Source organism: Esox lucius, chromosome 17, assembly GCF_011004845.1.
Source record: "Esox lucius isolate fEsoLuc1 chromosome 17, fEsoLuc1.pri, whole genome shotgun sequence".
NCBI lineage: Eukaryota > Metazoa > Chordata > Actinopteri > Esociformes > Esocidae > Esox > Esox lucius.
This window is the reverse complement of record NC_047585.1, coordinates 12254106-12271835: the sequence shown is the minus strand read 5'-3', so window position 1 is coordinate 12271835 and position 17730 is coordinate 12254106. Positions and strand designations below refer to the sequence as shown.

The 17730-nt window shown below is 39.4% G+C and overlaps 1 protein-coding gene across 4 annotated transcripts in view; it reads left to right on the top strand.

The window, feature by feature from the left end:
* LOC105023694 (guanine nucleotide-binding protein G(s) subunit alpha) overlaps nt 1-17299 on the top strand; it is a 62042-nt gene extending 44743 nt beyond the window's left edge. For all 4 annotated transcript variants that reach the window (XM_020055145.3, XM_013131795.3, XM_013131796.3 and 1 more), the window contains 6 exons: nt 12920-13048; nt 13178-13236; nt 13392-13512; nt 13786-13916; nt 14189-14256; nt 14403-17299. In XM_020055145.3, coding sequence (XP_019910704.1) covers nt 12920-13048; nt 13178-13236; nt 13392-13512; nt 13786-13916; nt 14189-14256; nt 14403-14549 — 655 coding nt within the window. In that variant the 3' untranslated portion in view covers nt 14550-17299. The remainder of the gene's footprint in view (nt 1-12919; nt 13049-13177; nt 13237-13391; nt 13513-13785; nt 13917-14188; nt 14257-14402) is intronic.
* The last annotated feature ends 431 nt before the right edge of the window (nt 17300-17730 follow it).

The following is a 17730-nucleotide window of genomic DNA, read 5'->3' as shown; positions in this document are numbered from 1 at the left end:
AAATCCTGCAACTAGTGATGTCTGGCCACCAGACAGTTTGTACCTCGACTTTCTCCTAATTTACATGTCCCGTCCATTTTTAAAATGTTACTTAGTAGACACTGTTATCTGGTGTGGCTTACAAAAGCTATGTTCTGCAGATGTTCTGACCGGTAGGGTAGTTGTTGCTCCTCATCAACTCATCTCTGACCACTCAGTTTCAAGGTAAGCGTTAAATTCCCTTGTTCTACAAAATCTGAAGAGTACAACCGTACTTCACATAGAAAATGGAACCCTAATTTAGGGTTAATCTCTGCGACTCAGTATTTGCAGAGCTCCCTGCTTGTGCCATCTAACTACAGCAACCGAGATGCTTGGATGTGTTTCTGCCACCTCTGTCTGGGCTCCTCTGGACCAGTCAACATTTTAGTCTTTGTGCTGTTTTAGCACTATTAGATACTTTATTGGGTAATAATATACAGCTCCGGAAAAAATTAAGAGGCCACTGCACCTTTTTCTTTCCTTTCCAAAAAAGTCAAAAGGGAAGGTTTTGAGTGAGGAACAGAAGGGTTAAAATTAAGAGACCACTGCAAATTGAACACTTCTGTTCCTCACTCAAAACTTTCTTTTTCAATTTTTTGGAAAGGAAAGAAAAAGGTGCAGTGGTCTCGCAATTTTTTCTGGAGCTGTATTTACTATAATAAAATACTATTACTGGGTGCTATGGTTTACCTATCTAGCCATTTTAAAATGAATGCACTAATTGTAAGTTGCTGTGCCAAATGATTGAAATTACAAAATAAATCGGACTGTTGCACAAGTATCTGTCTGTCTGTTTAGGGCAGTCCTTTCCCTGCTCTTTCTCTGTGTGACCTGCAGTGCTCCTGTCACATTTCACCCCAGTGTGTCACATTCCTAGATATCTCGGGGGGTAGTTACATAGCTCTACCCTGAGAGGCCGGCGGGCAGGCAGCACACTGATTCTCCATAGTACCGGACATGAGGCAGGTTACCAGGCCTCTGCATTCCTTAAGGGAATCACCTTGGAGATCTTCAATAGTGCTCTGGGGACAGTTTTTAAATGCCTTATCTACCTAGATTTCGGCCTATTGGAAAGTCTTAGTGTGGTGACTGCTAATCAGAATTTTTCTGGATGGTTAGTCTCCCAGACCTAGACCTAGATATTTGTGAAGCTTTTGCACGTGTGGACCACATTTCATGCATTTGTACAGTCTATATTCTGTATATGCAAAGAATGGGCAGGGGGTGAAATGTTCTTGTTTAATTAAGTTACCTCTAGGCAAAATATTCTGGCAAGCTATTCTAAACACCATCAAATCTAAAATGTATTCATTCTAAGTCATTCAGAACAACACTGTAGGCTAATTTAAACAACTTTGTATTACTCAAGAAGATTGAAATGCATAAAGAAATCCAAAGGTTACTATGCAGAATGATTCACCAGTTAAGCTTGAAGACTTATGATTAACAATTGAATGTGGTCTCTTTTTTGACCTACAGAAAACATTATGCTTGATGTTATATTTGGTTTTGTTTTGCAGAATACTATGATAAGTAGAGTTGCCTGTCCTCTACGAATGAAAATTAAACTGTGCTGAAAATGAAGGCTAAACTAATATGCAGAACTTGAGACACGTGGAGAAGCTTCAGGCAGCTCCAGATCATTTGGTTTGGCAGACGGGAAATTCCCCATAGGGTTTGGCTGCCATGATCTAGGATTAAATGCATCAAAATGTACTCAATGGACAAATCATTCAAATGAAAACGCCTGTTGTATTTAGTCTAACATAAAAAAAGACCCCTCAATCACAGCACTTTGTTGAGAATAGATTATGAGCTTGCTCCCCTTATTTTATCAGATTGCCTGAGACGACACAACAAACAAGACCTTTAACCACGCCATGAGGTTATCATATCATTTTCGCAGGACCCTCTACCCAAATGACAGGAGTCCCCACTTCAGGTTCATATGCAGAAAAGAACGAGGGCGTCCGCCTGGGATAGAAGGGTGGTTCCAAACAGTGGTTGGCTGACTGATGACAAGATCAGGTTGGAGACCATTGGTTCTCTGAAATTCAGAAATCAGCCAGTGTAATATTAGCTCTCTTATATTCAGCTTAAACATCTTTCATGGTTCAACAGTGTCCAGCTCATTTAAAGGGTACCCCCTCCTCAACTCACTATCTATTACTACTAAAACAGCTCCATTGACTTCAGTGTCTGACAGAGCTAATGGCTGGTGACTCACGCTTCAAGCCTCTGTGGTCTTGCTGTGGTGACCTCTGCTGGCCGCTCGTGGAGGCGGTCTCCATCGTTTTTTGCTTTACCATTTGGTGAATGGCACTCTCTCCCACAGTATCACTCTTGTCTGGCTTCCTGCTATGGAATTTGCCAGAGATGGAATGCCCACTATAGTGTCATCTTGAGAATGCGTATGGTGTGGTTAGTTGTACAGGAAATGTATGGTGAAACATTGACTGGTCATCGCACTGTTGCCCCTCCATCTCCCATGCAATTTGCTGACCTCAATTGTCTGTGACCTTAATTGCCCTGAGGTCATAGACAAGAGATGAAGGAATGTAATGTCTCAGATGCAGCTGTGGCACCATGGGAGGTCTTGGTATTTGACAATGTTTCACAGTTGATAGGCTGATGGCTGGTCTTTTCTACTGTTTGGGGTTTGGTTTTAAGTGCATGAGGAATAAATGTTGGAGTCATGTTAGAATTTAATTGGGTTAGGGTTACAACCCTGTTTCCAAAAAAGGGGTACAACTCTGTTCCCAAAAAGTTAGTACGCTGTAATGTGAATAATTTAATCCCAATATTTAATTGAAAACAGTACAATGACAACATATCAAATGTTCAACCAGAGGAATATTATTGTTTTTGGAAAAATATATGCCCATTTTGAATTTGCCTGCAACACGTATCATAATAGTTGGGACAGGGGCTTGTTTATTACTGTGTTGCATCTCCTCTTCATTAGCGTTTGGAAAGTGATGCCATTTGCTGTAGTTTTGTAAGTGAAAAATTGCATGAAATAGGATTTCATTTGCTCAATAGTTTGGGGTCTCCTTTGTCATATTTTTCATTTCATAATTCACCAAATGTTTTCAGTGGGAGTCCATGATTCCCAAAAATAATTTCAGATTTTGGTTTGTCAGGCCACAGGACAGTTTTCCACTTTACCCCAGTTCATTTTAAATGAGCTTGGGCCCAGAGAACACAGCAGCGTTTCTGGATCTTTTTTATATCTGGTTTCTTCTTTGCATGGGAGAGTTTTCTCTAGCATTTGTGGATGCAGCGACATACTGTGTTCACATACAATGGTTTTCGGAAGTGTTCCTGAGCCCATGCAGTGACTTCCACTACAGAATCATGTCGGTTTTTAATGCAGTGCCAACTGAGGGCCCAAAGATCACGGCCATCCAATATTTGTTTTCGGCATTGTCCCTTGCTTACAGAGATTTTTCCGGATTCTCTGAATCTTTGAATTATATTATGTATCGTAGATGATGAGATCCCCAAACGCTTTGCAATTTTATGTTGAGAAAAGTTATTCTTAAATTGTTGCTCTATTGGCCTGCGCAGTCTTTCATAGAGTGGTGAACCCCTCCCCATCTTTACTTCTAAAAAAACTCAACCTATCTTGGATGCACTTTTTATACCCAATCATGTTACTGACCTGTTGCCAGTAAATCTAATTAGTTGTGAGATGTTCCACCATCTTTGTTTTTTTTTTTTGTATTCCACATCTTTTCCAGTCTTTTGTTTGCACCTGTCCCAGCTTTTCTGAAACGTGGTGCTGGCATCAAATTCACAGTGGGCATGAGGGATGGGACGATACTAATTTGAAGGTGCAGCCTGTCAAACTATTCGTGTAACTGCTCGTTTAATGCAATGGCGTTTGCAGCGTTTACTGTGTTTGTGCCGTTGTCACAGCTGGTTAGACAAAACTCAACCCCTGAGGTATATTTTCACCCATATTAAGCATGTTTGTAGGCACCGGCATTCAAGCCAAAACTTTTAATAACCATGCTGTTGTGTGTGTGGGACAATATCTTGGTGCCACTCGCTAACTTGAAGCAGACGTCTTCACCAACAGTTGCAGCGTTAACTCAAACTAAGATTGAAAGACCATTTAGTATACAAAAAGTTAACAACATTTGTTCAATATTTAAGTAATCTACAAAAATACGTACAGCAGCCGCAAGAAAATCTATGACATATGTACAATGCGTGCTATTTGCCTCGAGTAAAGCACATCTAATTCACTTTTTTGCTAGAGCTGGAAATCGCACAAGTTGGCGATTTGGATATTGCACATGTCAATATCGCAATTTCGATTATAATTCGGTAAATCGTACAGCCCTAGACGATAGATGATGTCAGTACTAATCGTGATGGAAAATAATCATGGAGAAATTCCATAATCGGGATAATGGTAAATGACGATATTTCTCACATGAGTGACTTGAAAAAGCTCTGCCAGTTGCTGATGTTTCCCTGACTGCTTATTTTATTATACAAGAGGAGCATACATCTCATCTCCTGTTGTACTACATCATTAAACATCCTCTGCAATGTATTGTCAATATAGCTGAATGGCTCTGCTAGCCAGCACCCATATAAATAGAGATTTACATTTTCTTGTATTATTGCAAGAAAACCATTCTTTGATTATATTTGACTGAAAAGGCTTTTTAAATGCACAAGAACCAGATTTATTTAATTGAAGAATTTGAGCAAAGATTAAAGTAAGCCAGGTAAGAGAATAGAAGAATATTGCTAATTACAATAACAATTCTCCGAATAATATGTCCGAAAAACAAAAAGGCGGCATTAAGTCCGCTAAATTGTTTTAACCAGTCTGACAGTGGCCAAATGTTGCACATGTCCACTAATTTGTGCGCTTTCATTTATTTGTTGAATAGGATATTGCTTCGTCATGAACAAGGCCAACCTGTCCTGTGTAGACTACATGTGTAGGCCTACCTGTCCTGTGTAGACTACATGCGTAGGCCTACCTGTCCTGTGTAGACTACATGTGTAGGCCTACCTGTCCTGTGTAGACTACATGTGTAGGCCTACCTGTCCTGTGTAGACTACATGCGTAGGCCTACCTGTCCTGTGTAGACTACATGCGTAGGCCTACCTGTCCTGTGTAGACTACATGCGTAGGCCTACCTGTCCTGTGTAGACTACATGTGTAGGCCTACCTGTCCTGTGTAGACTACATGTGTAGGGCTATAAATGCGTGTGTGGGGTGTCTAATAGTAGGCTAGTAATTAAAATGAATGTCGCTCAAGAGTTATGGTGCTTCTATTTTATCACCGCACACACAAAGTCAACAGTAGGCTATTCTTTGGGATGGAGAAGGATTTATAGAATACAGTTTTCTAATTCCTTTACAACAGCACTTGTCTAACCTCTACATTTATAGCTTACAAAAAAAGCTTCTGATCACAAAAAACTCCACTTCCCACTATATGCAAATACCTGTCCATTCCATTACTGCCCGAAATACCCAGTTGAAACAATGTAGAGCTCAAACTAATGAATACTATTTCTCCTAGAAAACTTGCAGCTATGAGAGAGGCATGCAGAAAAAACCTGTAAACAAACTGCAAATTGTAGAAAATATGAATAATAGGAAATCAATTATTATACATTTTTGATTTTCTAATTATAATTGTGTTTATCTTGTTGGCTAGTTGTTAATGCTTTCCTACCGAAAGTGACAGAAAACAATTAGAATATCATTTGTCAAAATAACATTGTCTATCTGCATGATCTGCACAATGCAATGTGCACAACATAACAGGAGCTGTTATAATGAATTGTGAAGTTATTATAGATAATCGACACATGAAATAGGCTAATAATGCACATAAAATGCACACGCAAGTGCATGCACCCACACGTCAGTACCGGTAAGAAATGAAATCTATTTTCACCCCTGATCCTCAGATAAGTGACTTGAAAAATGTCTTGCCAGTTACCGAAGTGTTCCTGGCTACTTGTTTAATTTATCTAGTAAAGCACATCTCACTAAATGCCACTATCCTCTGTGATGTATTGTCAATGAGGTTGGCAACGATTTACATTTGGAGATTTACATGTTTTAGTATTAATGCAATAAAAACCTTCTTTGATATTATTGTTTTAATGGTTTTTAAATGCACAAGAACAATATTTATGTAATAGAAGAATATCCGATCAGCCATTTTGAGCTAGAAACCAGAATTGTTATTGGGATTATGATTAATCAGGATAATTTTTGCCAGGCAAATCATGGCATGAAATTCTCATATCGTCCCACCCCTAGTGAGTATATTGTTTTTTCTAGGAACAATAAAATTTGATTTGTTGTCTTTATACTATTTTCTGTTGAATGTAGGATTTAAATGTTTTGCACTTCTTTGCATTCTGTTTTTATTTTCATTTTACACAGCATCCCAACTTTTTGGAAATGGGATTGTAGGATATATTAAAAAGGATGAATTCCTGTCACAATATACTATGGAAATTCGGAAAATGCGTTGGTTACCAGTTTATAATATCATTATGTACCTCTGGGGTTTATGGTAAATGGCCAGTAGGGAGACATTGGGACAGAAATTCTGGCCTGGCACTGAAGCCACACCAACCCATATTACCGCACCCCCAATATACACTCACCTAAAGGATTATTAGGAACACCATACTAATACTGTGTTTAACCCCCTTTCGCCTTCAGAACTGCCTTAATTCTACGTGGCATTGATTCAACAAGATGCTGAAAGCATTCTTTAGAAATGTTGGCCCATATTGATAGGATAGCATCTTGCAGTTGATGGAGATTTGTGGGATGCACATCCAGGGCACGAAGCTCCCGTTCCACCACATCCCAAAGATGCTCTATTGGGTTGAGATCTGGTGACTCTGGGGGCCATTTCAGTACAGTGAACTCATTGTCATGTTCAAGAAACCAATTTGAAATGATTCAAGCTTTGTGACATGGTGCATTATCCTGCTGGAAGTAGCCATCAGAGGATGGGTACATGGTGGTCATAAAGGGATGGACATGGTCAGAAACAATGCTCAGGTAGGCCGTGGCATTTAAACGATGCCCAATTGGCACTAAGGGGCCTAAAGTGTTCCAAGAAAACATCCCCCACACCATTACACCACCACCACCAGCCTGCACAGTGGTAACAAGGCATGATGGATCCAGGTTCTCATTCTGTTGACGCCAAATTCTGACTCTACCATCTGAATGTCTCAACAGAAATCGAGACTCATCAGACCAGGCAACATTCTTCCAGTCTTCAACTGTCCAATTTTGGTGAGCTTGTGCAAATTGTAGCCTCTTTTCCTATTTGTAGTGGAGATGAGTGGTACCCGGTGGGGTCTTCTGCTGTTGTAGCCCATCCGCCCTCAAGGTTGTTCGTGTTGTGGCTTCACAAATGCTTAGCTGCATACCTCGGTTGTAACGAGTGGTTATTTCAGTCAAAGTTGCTCTTCTATCAGCTTGAATCAGTCTGCCTTTTCTCCTCTGACCTCTAGCATCAACAAGGCATTTTCGCCCACAGGACTGCCGCATACTGGATGTTTTTCCCTTTTCACACCATTCTTTGTAAACCCTAGAAATGGTTGTGCGTGAAAATCCCAGTAACTGATCAGATTGTGAAATACTCAGACCGGCCCGTCTGGCACCAACAACCATGCCACGCTCAAAATTGCTTAAATCACCTTTCTTTCCCATTCTGACATTCAGTTTGGAGTTCAGGAGTTTGTCTTGACCAGGACCACACCCCTAAATGCATTGAAGCAACTGCCATGTGATTGGTTGATTAGATAATTGCATTAATGAGAAATTGAACAGGTGTTCCTAATAATCCTTTAGGTGAGTGTACGCACTTGCTATTTACACACAAAATTGGTAGTGTTTCTAGGACTTGGTAGCGCTTGTAGGACTTACAGACACTGGAAGGCCATAGCCTGAGGACCTGCCAGATTGAAATATTAGACCATTAAGAGATTATGAAATAATTTTAAGTTTGTCATATTTCCAGCCAGGGAAAAATACTATGAATATAAGATATCGTAAGTGTAAATTTTTCAGATTTCATAAGAATTATTATTTGAAAGACAAAAAATATAAATACAAGACTTGCACCTTTTACCTGCAACAACAGGTACTGTCAGTAGCTATGGGTTTTTCTTGGTCTTAGTAAGTCATCATCTTTCCAACCACTTGACCTCGGCCACTGCTGTTATAAATAGGGCTGAAACTATCTATCAATAAAAATGTATTACATTTATGATACAAATAGAATTTCAACGAATGCCATTATTGATTATTTTGGTTTACTTGTGACAGAGCTGGAAATGAACAAAACATTGAAAGATGGAGACTGCATTGTTCAGTACTGTAACCTAGTTTAAAATAAATGTCTACTTTCCTAGAGCTCTGTATTACAGATGCTTCTCAAATAAATTGAATATTGTGAAAATATTCAAATCAAAGTGACACCTTCATATATTCTAGTTTCATTACACATAAAGTGAAACATTTCATGCCTTTTTTGTTTCAGTCTTGATGATTGGCTTTCAGCTTTCAAAAATGCAGTATCTCAAAATATCAGAATAGTGAGAAGTGTTGGTAGTAAAAAGTTATTCTCCAATATATTATTGAGTAGTGCATCAATGTAATATTTGCAATAGCACCATCAAACTGGTGGGCTACAGTACTTTTAGTTTGCGGTCGTTATCCACATTACTGATTTGATGGATCATTGCAACTTAAAAACCATCCCCAGCCAACCTCAATGTATTGAATTAGGCTATAGGGATGTTGTTTTTGTATTTCACTATACTTCAGCTATTGTTACAGCTGCCCGTTATATGATTCTTAGTTGGATTAGCAAACACAAAGTGCCATTGGAACACTTGACCGATGGTTGCTGATAATGGGCCTCCGTACGCCTGTGTAGTGACTCCATTAAAAATCAACTGTTTCCATTTACAATAGTATTTTACCACATAAACAATGCCTATATTGTATTTCTGATTAATTTGTTGTTATTTAATAAACTTTTTTTTATACGAAAAAAAGGAAATGCCTTAGTGACCTCAAACCTTTGAATGTTAGTGTATGTTTTTATATTGTTGACGTTTTGAATCCTTATTTCCGCCCTGTATATGGGAAGGAAATTAACACTGATGGGACTACAAGTTAATAAATGTATAGCTGCGATTGAATTTCAAGTCCATTTGTTGTTAATTTATACAATAGTTTTTGAATGATGGCTAGTATAGTTGCTAGCTAATGTCATCTTTTTGATGTCATGCTTTGAGTAGCATATGCGCCCTACTTTGCGTTTGGTGCGGCGCATAGTAGGGTTGGGCAGTCTTGAAATAGTCCCAAGGTATATGTTATTACCAGGGTAATAAAAAAAGGTTGCAGGGGCTGGAGGGAGCTGCCTTTTTCTACACTGCAATGCAGAGTCACAAATGCTTATGCAAATTATGTCATGGCTATTACCCGCTAACAGACTAACTTATTCACAAACTAATTTCCCTTTACACAAGATTCATTAGTGATCATCTCTCTTTTATTAACAATGACTCGGTCCGATGACAATGCTAATATTAATTAGGCGTAACGTTTGTAGCCAGATAAATATTTAAGATATACATATAAATATGTACCTTTTTTTTAAATGAAAAATATTATTTAATGTTATACTTACAGCTACGTATAGCTTACTGCATGGAACAAACAACACGGAAAGGCCAGATGCTTGGAAACAAGCCTTGACCCAGCAGTCCCATGTAAACCAAATTATGTTTGTATCAACTTAAATTAATACCAGAAATGAATGGATATTGAAAATGTTTTTCTCTGAGGATGCAGTGATAGCGTTTTCTTTTCCGTTTTTTTTACAATGCATGATCTTTTCTGACAGTGTAGGACAAGTAGTATCTACTGCATAGATATCACGTGCCATATCACAAGAATTTTGTTGTTCAGAATGACACTGTTATTCGGTGCATTTTATGAATAAGACTTTGACTTCCCTTAACTAACAGTCAGATTAGGTCCTACTCCCTTTGATGTGTGTTTAACTTTAAATATGAATTGTGCGACCTCAGATAATCAGGTCAATCCATCTTAGTTAGGTGGATGGGCTTTGCCCACTAATTAGCTAAACATTTAATTTAGATTATTGTAACAACAGAACATTTTTAATTAAGTAATTAAACACTCATCAACTGCCAGCCTGTAAAAAATAATTATATAAAACATATAAACTATGAAATAACACATGGAATCATGTAGCAACCAAAACCAGAAAAGCAACCAAGCAAGCCCCTGGTTCAGCTGGACTGCAATTAAAATGAATAAATTCTGTTGCCCTTATCGGATTCGAACCTGGCAAAAAGTGTTAAATAGATCACAATACAGTTCATATTATAGCCACCCTTTGCCTTGAGGACAGCTTTGCACACTGATGGCATTCTCTCAAAAAACATTATGAGTTAGTCAACTGGAATGCATTTCAATGAACACAAGGTGTTCCTTGTTCAAATGTTATTTGTAGAAATGATTTCCTTCTTAATACGTTAGGGTGGTTGTAGAGAGGGTGACAAGGTAAGTTGGATAAAAGGAAGACCATAATTATATCTATACTGTAGCAGTCCATGTTATGTCAAGAACAGCTCAAATAAGCAAAGAAATGAGGACTGCTACAGAAAAGGAAGACCCGGAGATACCTCAGCTGCAGACAATACGTTCATTAGCGTTAACAGCCTCAGAAGTCAGCAATTAACTGCATCTCAGATAGCAGCCCAAATAAAAGCTTCACAGAGTTCAAGTAACCAACACATCTCAACATCAACTAGTCAAGGGAGACTACATGAATCAGGTCTCTATGGTCAAATTGCTGGAAGGAAACAACTCTACTGAAGGACACCATTAAGAAGAGACTTGTTTGGGCCAAGAAACATGAGAAAATGACATTAGAGTGGTGGAAATCTGTCCTTTAGTCTGATTTATTCCATATTTGAGAATTGTGGTCCAACCAGCGTGTCTTTGTGAGACGTAGACTAGGTAAACGGATGATCTCCGCATGTGTGGTTCCCACCATGAAGCATGGTGTAGGAGGTGTAATGGTGTGGGGCTGCTTTGTTGGTGACACTGTTTATGATTTATTTAGGAGGCACATTTAACCAGCATGGCTACCACAGCATGGCTACACAGCAAGCTGGTTGAGCGAATTCCAAGAGTGTGCAAAGCTGTCATCAAGGCAAAGGTTGGCTACTTTGAAGAATCTAAAATATAGATGTATTTTAATTAGTTTAACACGTTTTGGGTTACAACACCAGGTTTTTCCTGCATTCATAACTCAAAGGCGGGTCCACACCGATCCTGACATCGCGGAGATGAGTGACGTCAGAATAACAAGTGGATCCTAGTTTTCTTTTACACACAAGCATATCAAAATATTTCAATAAAACATAATTTCCCCTAAACTACATTCAATCTGCATAATATTTTTTACATTTTTTTCTAGTAGAATTACAGTTTCTTTTTTTAAGAGAGTTTGTGAGACTGATGAAGATTACTGGTGAAAAGACAATCAGACTAGGATATGTACATTCACCAAAAACATTATATAATATACAGTGTAAAAAATATATACGATTAACATATTTAAGTCACTACAGCTGAAGGCAGTCGAGAGGGATATAAACAATGTGGAGTCAAGGCAAGCATGTAAAAACAACGCAACAAGGCTGTAATATATACAGCTCTTTTGCGTTTTTTTATGCAAGTCAAATTAACAGGAACATTGCATAACATAAAAAATTGAAAACAATTATATTGATTGTGAATAATTATATACTGATGAGTGATTTTGTATTTTTATGTGATTCCTATATACTCTAATGAATATAGAATGAGTGGTTTTGACACTCACTGGCTAAATGTTTTCGTGTGGCTCAGACATAATGAAGGGGGAATGATATGCTCTGTATGCCAGAAGCATTGTGGAGCCAGTGTGATTGGTGGCTTAGCAAAACAGCCATGCAGAAACTATAGGCTGGATGCACTTAAATAAAAGAAAACATTTCTATGAATCATCGACTGGCAGAGGAGAACGAGAGAACGTTTGTATAAAAATAAAAATATATTACAGAAGTTCTCTCGTTCTATATATGTACGTATGTATGTAAAAATAAATATATTGCTTGTATTTTGGTTACTGTTAGGGAAGATATTGTGGTCTGCATTAGTTGCTGAAGGGGACATGGACAACAGGGCAGATTTAACACTATGGGCTGGTTTCGCAGACACAGATTAAGCTTAGTCTTGGACAAAAAAAAGAAATGCTCAATGGAGTTTTCTATTGAACTTGATTTATTAGTCCTAGACTAGGCTTAATCAATGTCTGTGAAACCGGCCCTATAATAATAAAAAATGTCAAGTGTGTAGCCAAATATTATATAAAGTATATTACGGAGCTACAGGTGGAGTGTGGGGATTGGGGTACCACGTTTGCCTAATTTTGAGCTAGGAAAAACCCTGGATATCATTCCTTTTGTGTTATTTCATAGTTTTGATGTCTTCTATTATTCTACATTGTGGAAAATAGTACAAATAAAGAAATGCCCTTGAATGGGTAGGTGTGTCCAAACATTTGACTAATATAGTATATACTTTTTTATCTGCTACCCAGTAATAATGGTCCTGTCCCTCTGGCGTTTTGCAAGATGGACGACCCCGCCCATGATAGCCAGTATACTATGACTAAGGGTTGTATCCAGGCACTCCATGTTGCATCGTGGTACACTGGCCATATTCCAGAACCTCTTGTAAATATAACAGTGTCCTCTATTCGTGTCTATAAACGTGTCATCTCTTTTACAGCTTTTTAGATAAGATTGAAATCGTGAAGCAAAATGACTACACTCCCACCGACCAGGACTTATTGAGATGCAGAGTACTGACTTCAGGGATCTTTGAGACAAGATTCCAAGTGGACAAAGTCAATTTCCAGTGAGTTTTGTGTGGCAGACATTTTTCTTAAAATGGAAGACAAACTGTGTATCCCCCCCCCGTTTTGCTGTAATGTGTTATCGGTTGATCAATTGGGCTGTAGATGAACAGGCTTTTCTTCCCTGCCAGTATGTTCGATGTTGGAGGTCAGAGGGACGAGCGCCGGAAGTGGATTCAGTGTTTTAACGGTAAGGCTTTTCAGTCCCACCCAGTACCGTTGGGCTAGTTGTACCTTGATCAGTAAGCCTGTAGCAAATGGGTTGGTGATGTTTGCCTTCACATCAGTGAATCTGTCCTGTGTATCATGTCTAACCCTGCGGTGACTCTCTCCATAACCCTCCAGACGTGACAGCCATTATCTTTGTGGTGGCCAGCAGCAGCTACAACATGGTGATCCGGGAAGATAACCAGACCAACCGCCTGCAGGAGGCCCTCAACCTCTTCAAGAACATTTGGAACAACAGGCAAGACCTCTGTGCTTCTCTTCCTCTCTCCCCCTTTCAGGCCTCACCCCCACTCTACCCCTCTCAGAAAGCCACAAAGCCGCTCCTTGACGCGCTGAATTTCAGCCCCGGCAGTTGCCGATATGGACTTACCTTTCATGATAAATTAAAATTCAACGTGCCAGAACTCTAGGTCTGTGATTTGTAGACCCTTGTGCTGTGAGAATAGATTGGTCATTAACTTGTGTACATCCACCTGTTATATACTCATTCTGCAGTTGATTCTCTCCTCAGGTGGCTACGAACCATTTCTGTCATCCTCTTCCTGAACAAACAGGACCTGCTGGCCGAGAAGGTGCTGGCAGGGAAATCTAAAATCGACGAGTATTTCCCAGAATTTACACGCTACACTACACCGGATGATGGTAAGGGGAAATATAATATTGTTCTTTAGCTCTCCTGTCACTGTTTAAGGCTGACAACATCTTTTCTTTTGTGTCTGTAAATTTAACAATTGGAATAATATGATTTGAAAGACCTTGGATCTCTTCATCTACTGATTGACACAACTCTTCTCTGGTGAATCTTGCTGGCATGGACTAATTCACTGGTTGGAGTTAAAATGCCTGGTATACATACATGGATCAAACAGATGATGATACCTTCTGAGTTTGGTGTATTTGTCATTGTCAACTAGCAACACCAGAGCCAGGAGAGGATCCCCGGGTGACAAGGGCGAAGTACTTCATTCGCGACGAGTTTCTGGTATGTTGGCGGTTTATTAGTTAGGTTTTTTGCAAGAAAAAAGGCTGATTTGGATTGTTAAAAAAACTGGGTGTAGCAGTGTCCAGCTAGTTTGTACTCAAACCTATTTGATTATTAATCCGTTATCTTCTATGTGGCCTTTTCAGAGGATCAGCACAGCCAGCGGAGACGGCAGGCACTATTGCTACCCCCATTTCACCTGCGCAGTGGACACGGAAAACATCAGGCGCGTCTTCAACGACTGTCGAGACATCATTCAGAGGATGCACCTACGGCAGTACGAGCTCTTGTGATGGGAGTTGGGAGACCCCGGGTGTTCCGCCAATCGTTGACCAGTTAGCCCCCTCCTCACTCTGCCAGCCCCTCCCCTTCCATCCTGACAGACAGCTCCTGGTGACACTGTTTTCGAAAGATGTGACTCCCAAACACAGCGCCGTACCAGTAACAAGCCGGGGACTGCTCAACTCTCCACCGCACTTTGAACCCGTGCTCAGGACTGCAGATGGCTCTTCATCCACCTGTTGTCCTGCACACCACAGGCACCCAAACACGTACATGTACACACTCTCATACACGCAAAAGCCTTTTCTAAGTTAAAATGTCTAACGTTCATTCTTTTCACTTGGAAATATTCCGACACACACACACACACACTTTTTACCTTGTCGCACTGTTTTCAGTGTTGACAAGCTAAAGTGCAGTGCCTGAGTTACTGCGACTTAGAAGTTCTCCAGAGATACAGCGTATATGCTGAAGGATCCTGGGAAGGAGAGGATGGACAAGTTAAAGGGATGGAGGAATGTACCCATAAAGTGGGGGGTTGGGAGCTGATTCCGCCCAGGAATGGATGAACGGAGGGACAGATGGACGTACAGCTGAGTGTGACTCGGACGTAAGACTTTCACATGACTTTCGCTTCTGGAATCAATGAAGAGGATAGGCGAAAACATACAATGCATTTATCCATGCATAAATTGAATTTCATGCAGTGCAAAAAAAAAACAAGCTATATAAATATATATAGATATTTATATATGTGTGTATATATGTATGTATGTATGTATATATATATATATACACATATATATAATATATTCCGGTAATAACATGTCAACTTTTCAGTTTGTTAGCTTCCCATGTGCTGTGTGTTGGTGTACACTGTGTGTGCGCGATATGCCTTTGTGCACCATCTTACCCTGGTTCTCCTGTTTCCTACCTCCCAAATCCGCCCTACTCTTCTTCTCATTCTCCTGTTGTTCCACTTCTAGCCAACTCCAGCAACCTGAACATGAACAATTTGCAACACTTGGGGATTATAGAAGCGGGTTTATTTAGTTAGCAAAAAATATCAGCAACAAACAAAACGTTGGGGAAGAAAAAGACAGACATGACCCCCACACACGCGCAAACGCACAGAGTCCGGCCTTCATCACGTACCCCTCCTCATCCCTGTCCTGTTTCCTCCCACCTCTCCTCTCTCCCAGCCTCTGAGCTCTCAACATGTCAGTCTTTACTTTACTGCTGGACTATTATTCTTGTACAGACTGTAAAATGTATTATTTTGTACAACTTTATTGAAGAAAAAAAATTACTTAGAAGATCCCTGTGCCTTGATCACGACTGTACGTGTAACATGAGCTAAGATTTAAGGTGTGTTTCACAGCGCTGTACAGCTAGGCAGGCCTCAGCCAACCCCCAAGCCGGTGCACCCTGGGTAAGGTTGGGGTGGCAGGGACAAGGCTGCCGTCTGTTGCTTAGTTTTTAATTTCCCCTTTTTGTTTGTCTGTTGATTAATTGTTTTTTCTTTACTTTCCTCTGGTTTATATATAATAGAATTTAAAAAAGAAAAAATAAGCAAACATGCCACCATAATGTTGTGTAGTAAAATATATTGAATGCTAATACAATTTAATATACAGTACCAGTCAATAGTTTGGACACCTACTCTTTATTTTGACAATTTTCCAGATTATAGAATAATAGTGAAGACATCAAAACTATGAAATAACACAGATGGAATGTAGTAACCAAAAAGGTGTTAATCAAAGTAACCAACCTATGGTGACTAACTCATGAAACTGGTTGTGAGAATTCCATGAGTGTGCAAAGCTGTCATCAATGCAAAGGGTGGATTATTGTATGAATTTACTAAACTAAATGTATTTTGATCTGTTTAAGACCTTTTTGGTTGCTACATGATTCCATATGTGTTAATTCATAGTTTGATGTCTTCACAATTTTTCTAGAATGTGGAAAATAGTCAAATAAATTGACTGGTACTGTATATAAAATATATTGCAGATTGATATATAGTAACCCCAGGTTTCGTAGCTTTTTATCACCAACATCGGACTCCATTTACAGAGGGGGATCCGTGGGTAATGGGAGGGGTTGGGTTATGCTCGTTTAGATTTCTTTTTTTAAGCTTTAACTCTTTTAAAGTAGAGGAAAATATCCAAATGCAAAACAGTGCTTGTTTCTACATAAACCAAATTCTTTTTGCTTCAAAAAAGAAGATTTTGATTAGTGTTTTGTTCATTCCTAGTTCTGCCTTGCAGGGGCTGAGTCTAATTTCGTTTTTTTAAGCTGCTATTTGCTGTGATGCCCATATCCGTTAAACGGGGCCTCCTTTATGTCCGCCCTACTATCAGATGGCAACAAAGACGACTTACTCTGCAATGGCTCTCTGTGTGCATAGTAGTATTTGTGTGTTTATTTGTCAACTTTTGCTAAATTCAGAAACTCGAGTACACCAACCCTTGGGCTTGAGGCCTAGCCCTTGCCTTTTTCAAATGGTTGTACTGTGACAGTGGTGGGAAACCAGGACCCAGCAATTACGATAATTTAGTATGTTTACCTTGATGTCTCCCATCCGTTTTCCTAGCCAAACTCGCTGCAGCAATAAGTGAGTGTAATTTTAGCACCAAAACCAACTGGCTTTTTCTGTTTTTACATTGAGTGTTTTCAATGTACATCGCTTTTTCATGTGTCTGACACTTCCTGTACATTTTGTACAAAGACTTAAATTACAGCTGTAAAAGCAGGGTGTTTACACTGTCTGAGTAAATGGGATGGGAGGGTCTGGTCAGGTAGACCAAGAGTTCAACCACCATCCAAGCACACAACTGTGTGAATCAAATATGGAACAGCAATATGAAGATGGTGCCTGCCTACAGGTAGAATACAGAGTGTTCTGTGCCAAACACCCTCCCCCCGGTCCCTATCCTCTTTGGGGTTTGCAGATTGGTTGCAGTGTAAATTCTGGCAGCTTTTTCATCATTATAGTTTCATCAATCTGTTATCAATCTCTGAACAGCAGATCTACTTTCGTTTGACAAAGCGGTCCAACTGTGCACATGATAGAAGAGGTAGCCTACATTTTCATTAATTAAAAAAAGAAAGGAACAACTAAAATCACAGACCTTTTCGCACATTTTTGTGATTTAATCTATAGCTGTTTTTTATATAAATTAA